Source organism: Passer montanus, unplaced genomic scaffold, assembly GCF_014805655.1.
Source record: "Passer montanus isolate IOZ18808 unplaced genomic scaffold, ASM1480565v1 scaffold400, whole genome shotgun sequence".
Taxonomy (NCBI): Eukaryota; Metazoa; Chordata; class Aves; order Passeriformes; family Passeridae; genus Passer; species Passer montanus.
The window spans coordinates 19,350-35,053 of record NW_024368820.1 but is presented as its reverse complement, the minus strand read 5'-3'; the positions used below and the strand labels follow the sequence as shown (position 1 = coordinate 35,053).

Below are 15,704 nucleotides of genomic sequence, written 5' to 3'. Positions count from 1 at the left end.
AAGAAAGACAGTACTGCATTAACTTTTACTATTAGCTTTTTTTTCCCCCCAGACTTCCTTTTGTTTATAATTGTCCCATAGTGGGTTTCCACACGTATCACAATCACAAATACACACGTTGTCTATATGTACCTGACACAAAACACAGCTTTATATTTTACAGTCTGCAGCTGCCTGAATGCAAAACTGGAATAGGAGCCTCTCTCCAGGGGTTAACCTCCCCCTCCTGTGCCAGCCCCTGGCAATGCTGCCATTCTCTGCTGCTGCTGCTGCTGCTGGGGCACTCGGGGCTCTGGCTGAGCAGCAAAGGTGACCCTGAGCCAGGAGCTTTCCTTGGCTGCAGCAAAGCCTCGGCACACAAAGCCCTTCCTGGCGCTGTGCCCTGCACCAGGAGGGATTGTGCCAGCAGAGCTGACCCGAAATTTCTTCTCTCAGGCAGCTTTAGGACACGCACCATGGAGAAGCCAGAGCCCACTCTCAGCTTTGTGCGCAGTCCTGCAGAAGAATCCTGTGTGTGAAGCAGCCTGGGAACAGGGTTTGGTGTCAGGGGAGGGGAGCTCAGAGCCCTTTTCTGGCCTGTGGGCTGAGGCTCTGCATTTGCAATGGCCCTGCAGCTGCCAAAGGGGCCTTTTTGGCTCAGCTGAGAACAGTTCTGCTGAAAACCTGTCTTAAACCTGCTTTTCCTGCAAATGTGCCCAATGAATCCTAGCTTTGCAGCCCCAGGTGTGTGAGTGCAGGCAGGACAATTGAAGGATGGAACAGCTCTGCTGGGGAGGGGAGTTGCCTGTTTCTTCTTTTGTTTTGTGTTTTGGGATTTTTTGTTGTTTGTTTGTTTGATTTGTGTTTTTGTTCTCTGTTTTGTTTGTTTTGTTTGTTTTTGTTGGGTTTTGGGGGTTTTTTGGGGATTTTCTGTGGTTGTGGTGTTTGGTTTTTTTGTTGTTCTTGTCGTTTTGTTATAGTTTTGTTTGGTTTTTTGGTTATTTTTCTTGATTTTTTATGGTTCTTTTTAAGGAACTGCCCCTGCCATCTCTGGGCAGAGCTCTGTAACTGTGTCTGACACTTGTCTGTGGCACTGTGCAGGTGGCCAGGGGGACCTTCCCTGAGCTGTGTGCAGAGGAATCCACATCAGCCCAGGCCGGGCTGGGCAGTCTGGGGTGTCACACACAGGAGAACGCTGGGGCTGTCACCGCTGGAGTGTCACACACAGGGGAACGCTGGGGCTGTCACCGCTGGGGTGTCACACACAGGGGAACGCTGGGGCTGTCACTGCTGGGGTGTCACACAGGGGAACGCTGGGGCTGTCACTGCTGGGGTGTCACAGACAGGGGAACGCTGGGGCTGTCACTGCTGGAGTGTCACAGACAGGGGAACGCTGGGGCTGTCACTGCTGGGGTGTCACACACAGGGGAACGCTGGGGCTGTCACTGCTGGAGTGTCACACACAGGGGAACGCTGGGGCTGCCCTACTCCTGCCTTGTCCCCAACAGCTCTGCCAGTGCCTCGAGGGGACACAAAGGCTGAGCCAAAGGGTGAGAATTGCAGTTGGGCTGAGCTGGTAGGGGCCCATTGGGATCAGTGAGTTACAGAATGACAGAATGATAGAATTACTGTATTGAAGAGACCTTCAAGATCATTGAGTTTAACACAGCCTTAACACTTGAACTGCACCATGGCACTGAGCGCCACATCCAGTCTGTTTTTAAACATATCCAGGGATGGTGACTCTACCATTTCTCTGAGCAAAGCAATCAAATACTTTCATCATCCTTTCTGTAAAAAACTTTGAGGTGTTAAGCACTTCTGCCTTCTCATCTGCAGTTACTAAGTTCTTTCCCTCATCCAGTGTAGAACAGAGGTTGTTCTTACCCTTCTTTTTACCATTAATATACCTGTAAAAACATTTTTTGTTGTCCTTTACAGAAATTGCCATTTTAAATTCAAAATGAGCTTTGGCCTCCCTGATTTGTTTCCTATATGCTCTAGAAGCCCTCTTAAATATTTCCTGAGATACCTGACCCTCTTTCCAAAGGTCATTCATCCTCCTTTTATTTCCCTTGGGCCTGCTTCCAGAGAGCCCAACAGCATCCCCTTCCCTCTTCAGACCTAGTTTAAAGCCCTCTCAACAAGTTCTGCCAGTTTATGAGCTAAAGTTCTTCTGCCTTAATAGAGAGATAGAGCCCACCTGGTTCCAGCAGGCCAGGTGCTGTAAAAGTTGCCCCGTGATCAAAGAATCCAAAGTTCTGCTGATGACACCAACCCTTGAGCCACTTGTTAATAATTTGAGCTCTTCTATTGCTTTCACTGCTCTTCTTAGCCATCAAAGGGACTGAGGAAAAGACTACCTGTGTCCCCGTCCTATCAACCACTTGTCCCAGTGCCCTAAAGTGTGATGGCAATTACACCACAGCTCTGCTGTTGGACCATGGCCTCCAGCTCTTCCTGTTTGTTACCCATGCTGCATGCACTGGTATCCATGCACCTCAGCTGGGCTGCTGATTTCACCCCTAACTCAGGCTTACCTCCCTTGGGCCTGCTTCCAGAGAGCCCAACAGCATCCCCTTCCCTCTTCAGACCTAGTTTAAAGCCCTCTCAACAAGTTCTGCCACTTTATGAGCTAAAGTTCTTCTGCCTTAACAGAGAGATAGAGCCCACCTGGTTCCAGCAGGCCAGGTGCTGTAAAAGTTGCCCCGTGATCAAAGAATCCAAAGTTCTGCTGATGACACCAACCCTTGAGCCACTTGTTAATAATTTGAGCTCTTCTATTGCTTTCACTGTTCTTCTTAGCCATCAAAGGGACTGAGGAAAAGACTACCTGTGTCCCCGTCCTATCAACCACTTGTCCCAGTGCCCTAAAGTCGCTTTTCAATTGTCCTGACACTCCTGTTTTCAATCTCATCACTGCCAGCCTGGAGTATCAGTAATGGGTAATAATCAGAGGGCTGAATCAGCCCAGGCAGTGTCTCAGTAATATCCTGTACCTGGGCCCCAGGGAGGCAACAGACCTCTCTGTGGGGTGGGTCTGGTTGACATATGGGGACCTCTGTTCCTGTCAGGGATAAAGAATTACTTTTTCCAGCCTTTCAGGCTTGATAGAGCAGTTTTTGAAAATGTTTTCTCTCTGGATGCCAAGGCAGCATAGTGTTGTTGTTAGTTCTGCTTTGTCTTCTCTGCACAGCCTGCAACATGCTTAGAAACAAAGCACTACATGGTATAGAGCAGCGTCTTCTTGAGGACGAGGAAAAGAGAAGCAAATCAGCAGTGCCTGTGTCTGCACAGAATGCCACAGAGGAAGAAAGAACCAAATGCAAAACAACAGTCATCCATGTCTATGCAGACTGTCACAGAGGAGGAAGAAACCAAAAGCGCCATCAACGTCTCCACACAGACCATCACCAAACCAGAACAGCCTGAACCAGTAGCAGCTGCCCCCATTCAGAAGACAAAATCAAAGAGCAAATCAGTCCACATAGTGACTGATGAGGATGCAGCAGGACCCTCACACCCAGCAGAAGAGACAGAGCCCAAAATCATTACTTGTTCTTTGTCCCTGGGTGAGCTGCGTGACCTGTGGAGGGAATTCACCCACCAGATGAACGAGTCCATCCTGACCTGGCTGCTCTGCACCTGGCATGCTGCAGGGGTGATGGCTGAAGTACAGGTATGGAGAAGCTTGGCAAATTGATTACATCACGCTTCCCCAAACCCGCCAAAGGAAACACTTCGTGTTGACCATGGTGGAAGCAACCACAGGACGGTTGGAAACCTACCTCTTGCCTCATGCTACTGCCCAGAACACCATCCTGGGCCTAGAAAAGCAGGTCCTGTGGAGACATGGCACCCGTGAGAGAAATTAGTTGGACAACAGGACCCATTTCAAGAACAGTGTTATCAACACTTGGGCCAGGGAACATGGTATTTAATGGATATATCGTATCCCCTATCACGCACTAGCTGCTGGGAAAGTTGAACAATGTAACGACTACTTAAGACTACCCTGAAGGCACTTGATGGGAGAACCTTCAGAATTGGGAATTGAACTTAGCAAAAACCACCTGGATGGTCAATACCTGAGGGTTTGCCACTCACATGACTCAGAGATAATTCCCTCCAGGAGCCATTTCTGTTTAATGAGCAATCAAGGACCCACCCCATGACACAGAATGATATCAGCCCATTGTGAGATGCTCTGCCTAGGGGGGAGAGCTAAGCATCCCCACCTGGATATAATCTGGGTTTTGGGACAGAACAAGCTGTCCTTACCCACTGGTTTCCAGAGGACAAGAGCTGCCAGATCTTTTCTACAGGATCACCATTTCAACAAGACCATTTCATCTGGGCTGCTACCAACACCCAGACTAGCAGGGTGTCAGATTGTATTCTGATACTGTCAGTGTTTTTTTCTTTTGCATCATTGCATGTATTTTGGGTTTTTCATCTTTTCCTAATAAACTGTATTTCTGACTTGGAGTCTCTCACTGGTTTTGCTTTCAAAGCAGAATATATATATAATATAATAAAACAATCTATTTTATATCTATGTCATTAAAAATTGATAATGTGAAATAAGGCAGACAATGCTAATATGTCAGCTTTGGCTGCTCACTGTGACACTAAATGCCATACAGAAAAGAACTGGCCAAGACCCAACTGTCAGTTGTAAACTTTGTGAGATTGTATACAACAAATAAAAAAGGAAGGGATGAAATTGGCTATTTTTATAGGATTTGCTGATACTGTGACGTGGAATGCTTTGTCTGTTAGTGTGAAAAATACAATTATTAAGTCTGCTGGGTTTTTCATGTTCCAGACAATCCACAAGCTGCAGGATTGGTTGAACGGGTGAAGGGGTTGTTAAAAGAGCAGTTGAAAAAATGAGGAGATGGGAACCTGTCCCCATGGTGAACCCATCTCCCAGATGTGCTCCATGCCCTTAACAGTGGCCCATTGGGGAAATGGAAACCCCGTGGCTGTGCACAGCTGCACCCAATTTGTACCCATGGACAGAGAGACTTGGACTGCCTGGAAAATTGTTCTGGGTGTGATGGCCCCTGGCAGGGCCAGCCCAGAGGCTGGAGGGCTGGACCTTCCTGCTTGGAATTATTTAGCATAAATGAGAAGAAAATGAGAGTTATCCATACAGGAACAGGAATTCAGATTCCTCCAGGACATTTTAGTTTGGTAACTGCCCACTTGCAGCTTGGCCTTGGAAAATGTTCATGTCATGGGAGGAGGAACTGATGCAGATTATCAAGGAGAAATTAAAGGAAATGTGTTAAACAACAGTAAACAAAATTGGATTGTTCAATCCCATGGCAGGGTATCACAATTATTGATATGGTCAGTTTTTAAAACAATTGGGAAAAAAGGATATCCATCTCAAATCACTGCTGTTGGTGGAGATAAAGGGTTTGGATCCAGCAGTCCTAATAATGGAGCCAGAGTGTGGTTCCAGAGGCCAAAAGGGCCTCCTGAGGCAGCTGAAGGAATAACAGCTCCTGGGAAAGACAGCACTGTTTGAATCCTGAAACCTGGGCAGGAACAATGGGAATGTGTCCCTGCAGCCAGGTGTTCTGTGTGAGAACAAGCAGATATTATATGATGTTGTTTTACACATCCTGCCGGACCAAATCTCCCTGTTTGCCTCAAAGGCCCCTTTGGAAAATGCTCTGATCCACGGGGCTCCATGTGAAGGCTGCTGTGGCACTGAGGGACTTCCAGACAAATTCCATCCAGGAGCCTGGGTGCCCTCAGGGACTGGGACCCGGCCTCCTTCCAGCCAAAGGGGAAAGGGTCCCACCAAGCCTTGTTAGCCATAGACAACATGGTGAAGCTGAACAGCAAAGGACCTTGGGGGCATTGTTCTGGAATTAAAAAGGTTCCAGCTCCATGGACAACAGAATTATTGTTCCTAACCCAAATGAGACTGAGGAAAAAGAATGATTAATCATGTCACTGAAGTACTGCTGATGTCTGTAAGTTGTATCTTGAGAGTCAGCCAGAATCTTTGCCACAAACACCTTTAGAGTTTCATGAAGGATTAGTCATTAAATTCTTATGAGGATGTAAAGATCAAAGTAGCCAAAGAATTACATGTCATTAATTGCCGGAAATGTTCTCAACCAATGCTGGGAGGAATGGGGTTCACTTGGATAATCCAGGGAGGAGCCCTGCATCCATCAGCAGCCCACAGTGGGAAATAGGAAATCAGACCTTTGGTACTGGGAATGGGAGCTGCTGGGTGTGTGGAGACTGCCCATAAACAGCTTCCTAAAGGATGGTTTGGGTCCTGTTTCCAGGCAATGCTGATGCCTCCCTTCAGGGTACTTTGGCAACAATCACAAGGAAGAGTTGGGGCCAAGAGAACATTTTCCACCCAGGGGATGCATTTGGTCTCAGAAAACCAAAAGATTCTGGTTCAACCTGTGCCCCATGTGCACTACCCCACCCTGCAGATTTTACAGTAATGAGCTAAATCAATTATTAGAAAAAATAGCAAATGATACTGTTAAAATGTCCAATCGCACATCCCAGGAGCTCCAACAACACAAATGGGGCTCTACAGAGACACACAGCCTGGGATTATCTCCTTGCTGGCCAGGGAGGAACCTGGGCTCTCATGGGACAGGAATGTTGCACTGCTCTCAGTGATGGGTTTGAAGGCCAACAGTCAGGAATCACCTTGACAGAAAAGGCAGTAAAAGAGTGGCAGAAAGAAGAAAACAATTCTTGGTGGCCTTGGCTTCATGGCTGCCAAACTGGAGGACGCTGTGAAATGAATTTGAGGCAGTGTGTCATCGTTGCAGTGTGAGCACTTGGTGTGTTATGATTTCATGTTAGAGTTGTTGTGACACTGTGCTGGAAATGGAGTACTGAGACTTGTCTAAAAAGAGTCTCAGTCTCAAGAAAAAAGGGACATTTGATAAAATAATAGAGAATAGCAACTAATCAGGGTTGTTTTAAAATGAATGTGAATTACAGCTCCGAATAATGAACTTGAACAGCACTTAGTTGAAGAACAAGAGGCAACTCCTTTATGCCTAATAACTAAATCTAAACTGGGTTATTGAAAGAATTGTTATGAATTGTAGTTCATCTGCAGGTTAAAGGACCCAATTGAAGTCCTGAGGCCTCAGCACCAGGTCCTGACTGAGGCCTGAACAACAGACCCTGAGCCAAAGCTGAGCTCTGGATAAACATTCTAATCAAAGGTTATATTTGTATCTACTCATTAATGAATCACTATGAGGGATACGATCTCTCTATGTGTTCATTGGTGAAATGTAGATTTACCTTTCTGTATTTAAAAATCAGAGAAGGCCCCCCTTGGCTCAGGGGCCAAGCTGCCAGAGCACTCCGGCCTGGCACCCACAGCAGGGCTGGGAAGGGGAGTGTGGAGCTGGGAGGAGCAGATGTGGAAAGAGGCAGGGCCATTGTCCCTGGCTGTGCTGCTGTGCTGGGAGCTTCTACCCTCCACTTCTGCTCCCAGGCACTGCCCTTGCAGAGCCAGAGAAAGGCTGAGGCCTTGGACACACAACACAGGGCAGACACAGGTTTTCATTCAAATGCAGAGTGAACAAGCCTCCTGTGAGTATGTTGTAAAAGAAAAGCAGATGTTCATGTAGAAATGCTAAGAGTAGTACTCCAGTAATTTATAAAAAAACATTAAGACACCAGAAAAATAATAAGAAAAGGTCTCAGTAATAAAATGGACAAATAGGAAAAAAAGGCCAAGATTGCCAAGAGTTACATTCTGATGATTCTGAGCAGAAAAAAGGGAGTTTATTGCCTCTGAAAACATAGAGTCATTATTTTCTTCAGGGTATCCTTGAGCTCCTGGTTCCTCAGGCTGTAGATGAGGGGGTTCAGGGCTGGAGGCACCACCGAGTACAGAACTGACAGTGACAGATCCAGGGATGGGGAGGACATGGAGGGGGGCTTCAGGTGAGCAAAGATAACAGTGCTGACAAACAGGGAGAGCACGGCCAGGTGAGGGAGGCAGGTGGAAAACCTTGTCCCTGCCAGCGCTCACAGAGCCCATCCCACCCTGTGTGCCCTGGCCCCGGCCCTACAGAAACCTGCCTGTGTGCAGGGCCCTGGCTGGGGCAGGCTCTGTGTGCAGGTGGGCAAGGGCAGCTCAGGAGAGCCCTGCTGGGCCCTGCAGAGGTGATGCTGCTGCTGTCCAGAGCTGAGGAGTGGCTGAGGGCCCTTTGGGAGGCTCCCAGCAGAGAGACTGACCACCCAAAGTTACAGTTCTAGATCTCTGTAAATGTTCAAACATTACTTTGATGATCCTCTGTGTCCCGTTCTACTCAGAATGTTCTGTGATTCTGGGATTACAATTCCTGTTCTACTTCTCTCTTCGCCCTGTTGCCTATAATCAAAAGACAAAAAACCACTTAGCAACAGTGTTTGAACAGTAAAGTAATAACCAGACATTTTTAGAAGCTTCCAGGTGTCCCAGTGAGGATGGGGCACACCTGGCCCCTGATTTCAACAATTTATTAAGGTTGATTAATTAGGATATTTAATAGGAACATCCAACAGCAGATTGAGTTGCACCAGTTGCATACTCCTGAGTCAACCCATTGGAGTAGGTTCAAGGGCTTCTTTGTCTTCACTTTTTGTTGTGACTGCTCACATTCTGGTAAAAAACAAAAATGTTCTTCCTGTAAGCCCTCCTCCTTATAATAAGACTATACAGTATTTCAGCATTGTATTTAGACAGTGATCTTATTCTTCTAAAATTTAGGAGAAAGGTTAGGAAACATACTGGAGTTAATTAAGTATTATAATTACAGAAGTATATAATAGTAGTTTAATACAGTTAGTAAAGAGTTTCATAAATTAAGGATTATACCTTTATAGCTATAGAATAGTAATTTATAGAGCTATAAATATATAAAAAAGTATAAAATGTAAAAATCTTTTTGTCATTACCCCAACTTTCCCATCCTTCTCCAAGCAGAAAATTGAAAACAATCTCAGGAAAGCTCCTGATCTTTCCAGCAATGCCAGGCTTACCTTCTTTGGGCAGTGTCTTCCGGAGCTGTGCCCAGGCTGGTTTGGAGCTGGGAGCAGCCCAGCCCCACCCAGCCCCTCTCAGCAGCAGTACCTGCCCTGCTCAGGGTGGCTCCTTCCCCCCACAGCTTCTCCCCAGTGCTGGGAGCAGCTCCCCGGGCCGGCTGAGAGCTGTCCCTGGCAGGCAGCAGAGTCCCTGCCCCAGCACAGCACCCTGGGCTGCAGGAGCCTGCTCTGTATGACAACCCTGGCCAGGCTTGGCTGCACCCGAGGCTGCTCACCCCTACAGCAGAGCTTGGCAACAGGAGCTGCCTTGGGCTGTGCCTCGGCTGGGGCAGCAGGGAAAGCCAGCTCTGCCCTGGGGCCACATGCCTGCCCTGGAGCAACTCTGATAGTGCTCCTGAAAGGTCCTAAAAGCTGTGGGATGTGCCACCTCCAGGGGATCCCTGCAGGAGCTGCAGCTTCTCTTCCCACAGCCAAGGAATGACTGTTTCAAACTGGGGATGATTTCTGCTCTAGTGAGCCCTGAGTGAGCTCTGCTCTGTGCTCCCAGCCCAGGCTGAGTTTAACCCCTCTGTGCCTCTGTGCTGTGCCCAGGGGCAGAGAACTGGAGGCAGGGATGACAGGTGGGGACAAAGAGAAGCCAAGTCTTGGTGGCCTGGGGCACAGCAGCAGGGTCTGTGCCACCAAGGGCTGGGAGGAGACACCTTGTCCTGAGGCCCTGGGGCCTCCTGGCACAGCCCCAGGCAGGCTGGGCACTGTCAGCCCCTTGTCCTGCCCTCAGCATCCCCCTCTAGCCCACATCCCAGTGGCCTCAAGGATCTGCTGGAAGGAGTCTCTGGGGAGCCTTGCTCAGGAATGGCTCTGGGGGCTCCTGAATGCTCCCAGAGACTGCAGGTTTTTCAAAGGACTTTGGGTTTGGCTTTTGCCTTGGAATCTCTTTGTGGTTTGTGCAATCATGGCCTCCAATTATCTGCTGTAGTTAATCCCTGGAGATTCTATGTCACTAACAACGGAGTCCATGAGGAGCCTGTTTTGGGGATGCACCTCAATGGAAGCCATTAATGCTTTCAGACACTTTGGGTGTTTCCTCTGACTTTGACTCCTGGAAAGGTTTGTGCAACCTGCTCTCAGGTCCTGGGGTTCAAGGGCTCAGCTCCAAATGCACCATGGGGCTCATTAGAATCAAGCAAGTCCTGACAAACCATGGCTCTGCTATGACTTCTCCCTGCTCTAGTGCAGTTAAACAGGAAGTTTTCTGTAGTGATTTTGGTTTGCCAATTTGAGATTTTTTCCCAATGCATCAATTGGTGTGGTGGGTTCAGTGCTGGCTAATTACAAATGCACTTCACTAAATATACTTACTCATTTCCTGCTGTGAGATAGGATTAGAAGAAAGGCAAATTAGACTGAAAACTTTAAAAGGGTATGAAGTTTATTAACAGTAACTAAAAGAAAGAGTAATAAGAATCAGAACAAAACTTTCAGAACAGTTCTCCTTTGCATACAATAATTTCTTTCTTACTAACAATGTAAAGACAGAAAACCAAAATTTTTCAGTCAGTTTACCACCTCTAGAATAGTTTTTCTTCAGTTCACCTGGGGAGAGGAGTCTCTCTTTCATGCTATGGAGACTTCTTCATAAGAAAACAGTTCTCTTGTGACTCTCAATTTCCATAAATAGCAGCTGCCTGGAAACATTGTAGTTGTGAAGTCCCTCACAGGTTTTCTCAGCTTTCCCACAACTGTGTTTATGGGCCATGTCAACTTATGGGGTATTAGTTTAAAGATGAGCTGTTTGAGAGCAAAGGTTCTCTTCATCTATTTATAAAATCATCTTCATATCTGGGAACAGAGATCTTACTCTAAAGATGATGGGCACTGGGCGTGAGGGCACAGGGTCTCATCACTCTTCCCTCTTTCTCTGTTCATACTTCTCATGGGATCACAGCTACTTCAACATTTGCTTATTTTAGTATGGAGGTCTTTGCTGAACAAGTAATCTCTCCATTCTCTTGAATGCGTTATAGGGAAAAAGGAAGTCTGATGTATCAATTACATCCTTCTCCATAGCTTTACAAGAGGATTTCAGCCCCAAGATCAAGGCATGTCCTCATCCCTCCCATCTGGGACTCAACTTCCCCTTCACTGACCTCGGTGTCTTCATATTGCTCCTCTATGTGCCTCCACTTTGTCCTTTTCTCTCACGCCAGGGACCTGGGGGGCTCCCTGGGAAGGGGCCCGGCCCCACGGCAGGAGCCGCCCGGCCTGGCCCGGCTGAGACAGGGTCTGGGCCAGCCTTGTTACCTCTTTGCTGGCCAGAAGGGAAAGAGACCCTCCCAGGCTTTCTCGTCTTTAACATGTGTCTTCATAGGGGCATGTACAGTTTCCTTAGTGGTTTAACAGATTGTCAATTCTCAAAGCTAATTACTGATTGGTTTTTTGTCAGACACAGAGAAAATGGCTAGCAGCTTCTCTTAGGACATCACTTCCATGATGCAAAAACAAAGCAGCAAAGAGCACAGAGCTCCCATGTGTAGTGGTCATGTTCCCATGGCCTCAAAACCCCTCCTTGGGAAATCTCTGGGCCCTCTCCAAGGTGTTTCCAAATGAAAATATTCTTCTCAGAGTCTAAGAAAATCACCAGAGGACAGGGCCAGCCTGACCTGTTTGTCCTGGCTACTTTTGTCTGGGAGCCATCCTTGCATATATGGAAATTGAGAGGCCAAATTCTAATTTTGGCCATGGTCCCTTGGCAGGTAGGCCAGTTGTTTTCCAAAGGAATGAAAGAACAGAACCCCAGTGTTTCAGGGGCAGATGAGAGGTGACCACCTTGCATATAGGAAAATATTTTAGGGAAAGTATCAGTTTTGGCAATGGGCATCTAAAGAGAGGGATGGTTCCTTTCCATAGCATGGAAAGCACGGAGTCCCAGTGTTGCAGGAGCTGATGAGAGGCAGCCCTTGACATCCCAAGATCAGCCAGACCTGTCAGGTGGCCCCTGGGAGGCCAAGCCAGCCAGAGCTGTTCCATGTTCCCTCGATTCCATGGGGCCCCAGAGTGTCACAATGGTCCCTTGCTTCCATGAGGCCCTGAGGTGCCATAATGTCCCCTTAGTGACAGGAGGCCCTGAAGGGTCAGAATGGTCTCTATGGTTCCATCAGGCCCCACAGAGTCATAATGGTCTCTGGGGTCCATGAAGCCCCGCTGTGTCACCATGGCCCCTTGGTTCCATGGGCTCCAGTGGTGCCACAATGCTCCCCTTGATTTCATGAGGTCCCCACAGTGTCCCAGGGATCTCCATGGGAAGGAAAGAACGCAGCCCCAGTGTTGCAGGGGCAGTCACCAGAGGCCAAGGCCAGCCAGACTTGATGGTACTGGCAGATTTTGCCTGAGAGCAACCCTTGGATATACAGAATTCTAGAGGTGGAATCCCAATTTCAGATATGTACACACAGAGGATAAGGACTGTTCTTTTCCATAGGAAGGAAAGCACAGAACACTGGTGTTTGAGGGGCAGATGAAAGGCAGGCATAAGAGGCCTAGGCCAGACAGACCTCTCTTTCTTAGTTGCTTTTGTCTGAAAGGAACCCTTGGACATAGGGAATTTGTGTGGTGGAACCCAAATTCCACCCAAATTCCATTTCTATGTAGACAAGAAGGACGGTTCATTTCCATAGGAAGGAATGCACAGAGCCCAAGTGTTTCAAAGGTAGAAAAGGAGAGAGGTGGCTCCTGGGGGGCCAAGCCAGACAGACCTGTTTGTCCTGGCCACTGTTGTCATGGAGGACTTCTTGGATATATGGAATTTGGAAGGAGGAATCTCAATTTTGACCACAGACACCTTGAGAAGAAGTACAGCTCTTTTTCACTGGAAAGAAAGCAGAGTGCCCCAGTGTTTGGAAAGCAAGTGAGATGCAGCCCCCAAGAGGCCATGGGCAGCCAGACCTTTCTGTTCTGGCAGCTTTCACTTGGGAGCAATACTTGGATGTACAGAGTTTTGGAGGCGCAATCCCAGTTTTAGCCATGGGCAACAGGATCAAGATGGATGTTTTTTTCCTGTAGGAAAGAAAAGTGCAAAGTCCAAGTGTTCTGGAAGAAAATGAGAGGTGGGCACCCATGGGCCAAGCCAGGCCTGTCTCTCCTGGCACCTTTCATCTAGGGGCTATCCTTGGCCATTGGAGGTGGAATCTCCATTTTGGCCATGTGTGCCTGGACAGGAACAAGAGTTCTTTTCATTAGGAAGGAAAGCACAGAGCCCCAGTGTTTCAGAGGCAGATAAGTGCCAGCCCTCAAGAAGCCAAAGCCAGCCAGACTTGTCAGTCCTGGCATATTTTGTCTGGGAGATATCCTTGGATATAGGGAATGCTGGAGGCAGATGCCCAATTTTGGCTATGAGTGCCTGGTCAAGATGGATGTTTTTCCCATAAGAAAGAGAAGCCCATGGTCCCAGTGTTCCAAAGGCAGATGGGAGATGGCCCCTGGGAAGCCAAGGCAGCCAGATTTGTCTCTCCTGGCACATTTCATCTAGGAACAATCATTGCATATGTACTTTAGATAAAATAACAATAAACAAGAAGCTGAAGACTGAAAAAGTCCAGTGTGTCTCCTTTTCCCTGGCACAGAACTGCTACAGGAGGGTTTCCCCCATCCCAGGAACCCCCAGAAGGGCCAACATAAAACAAACATCAATAACTGGTGCCCTGACAATGTTTTTAATAAGTTGTTTTTTCCTTAAAGTTGGCTGCTGAAGGGTGTTGTCTTAATTAGCCACGCATGTGAAATGTGTTGGTGAAATGACCAATGAAGTCCACCTGTAGCAAACCAAGGTATAAAAGAAGAGGAGTGAATAAATGGGTGTCTTTTAGCCCTTAGCCTTCTGATCTGAGGCTGTGGCAGCTCTGACTCAACAGCCTCTGGGCAAAAACCTTTTCCTGAGATCCAACCTCAGCCTTCCCTGACTCAGCTGCAGCCGTTCCCTCCAGTCCTGTCCCTGGGCACCAGAGGGAAGAGGTTCCCACAGCCCCAGCCAGGGACCCGCTCCCAAGGCTGTTGCCATGGCCACCAGGGCTGGGACCAGCTGGGATGCTCGGTTTCCACTGGCTGGGGTTTAGGAATGGGATTCCTCAGATTCCTGCTCCAGCTAAAACCGCGCTGCTACTCTCTGCCCTCCCACCTCCCATGGAAAGCACAAAAGGCAAAGATCCTGGGCTGGGATAAGAACAATTTATTGGGCACAGCAATGGGATAAGGAACAATCAAATATTCACAAAAATATTCACAACAGAAGGGAAAATAGAAACGATTTGCAGGGAAAACTACAACACAACTGACTGGCTCTTCCTGGCAATGTATTTCCCCCTGCCTGCAAAGGACACCCTCCTCCTCACGGAGAGAGAGAGAGTCCCTTTCCTGCCCCTGGCAATGACATGAGGTGGGAGTGAATGTAATGACATAGCCATGGCCTGAACCTCATGTTATTCAATCCCACATCAAGTCACTGGCAGGGGCAGGAGGAGGGACAGGTGTCTTCCTAGCATGGATTGCAGTGAATATGGATCACAGGTCTCTTCCCAATGTTCGTCCTCCAATTGGGTATGAAGCCGGAGCCAGGCACGAAGCTCTTCCTGCAATTGGGGCATTTCCAGGGCTTCCCTTACTGGTGCATCCGTTGGTGTCTGGTTAACTTAGAGCTCTGGATGAAGCTCTTCCCACACTGGGGACACTCGTAGGGCCTCTCCCCAGTGTGGATGCGCCGGTGGGTGATGAGGGTGTAGTTGTGTTTGAAGCCTTCCCACAGTCAGGGCAGCGGAAGGGCCTCTCCGCGCTGTGAATCTGCTGGTGATGGAGGAGATTTGAGCTAGTGTGAAACCTCTTCCCACACTGGGGACACTCATAGGGCCTCTCCCCAGTGTGGATACGCTGGTGGCGGATGACGTGCGAGTTGCGGTTGAAGCCCTTCCCACATTCGGGGCAGTGGAAAGGCCTCTTCTCAGCGTGAATCCACTGGTGGTTGACGAGTTCTGAGCTGCAACTGAAGCCCTTCCCACATTTTCCACACTTGTATGGCCATTCCCCATCATGAAGCTGCTCATGGACCACCAGCTCTGAGCTCTGGCAGGAGCTTTGTCCACCTTCCTGGCACAGGGTGGGTCTTTCCTCCTCAGAGCACCCTGGGCTGGGTTTGGAGCCCCTCCTCCTGCAGGATCTCTGGGGCTTTTCCTCCCCTTGGGATTCCTGTCTTTTGGAGCCCCTCAAAACAGCCACTTCCACGAGGTTCTGCCATGGGGATTTGCCCTCCCTGGTCTCCATCCTCAGCTCCTTGTCTGGGGGACGAATGACAAGGAGAGGATGGAATGTGCCTCCATGCCACAGGGAAGGGGAAGGAGATCATTTCTGGGTATCCCCAGGAGGATGGTGTTGGAAGCGGGGTTGTCCTGTAGCCAGGGGCCATGCTGAGCTGGGAGATGGAGTAGGAGAGAGGGGTAAAGTGGCACTGACTTCCTCCTCACCTGCCTGGATGTCTCGGGATATCTTCCTCTTCCTTGCAGCCTCCCCTTCCATCCGGCCAAGGTTTGGGAATGGGAAAACCTGGTTTGAGAGGAAAACAATGGATGAGTACATGGAGTTTTGTACTGGTTTCAAGGCAAACCACAGGGAGAGTCTAAGTCAGAATTACAATTTAA

The 15,704-nt window shown here is 48.5% G+C and overlaps 1 protein-coding gene across 1 annotated transcript in view; it reads left to right on the top strand.

Annotated features, from left to right (window-relative positions):
* Positions 1-3,322: 3,322 nt before the first annotated feature.
* The window catches only part of LOC120506943 (zinc finger protein 34-like), a 19,869-nt gene continuing 7,487 nt past the window's right edge, over positions 3,323-15,704 (top strand). The window contains 1 exon segment of the mRNA XM_039719086.1: positions 3,323-3,658. Coding sequence (XP_039575020.1) covers positions 3,323-3,658 — 336 coding nt within the window.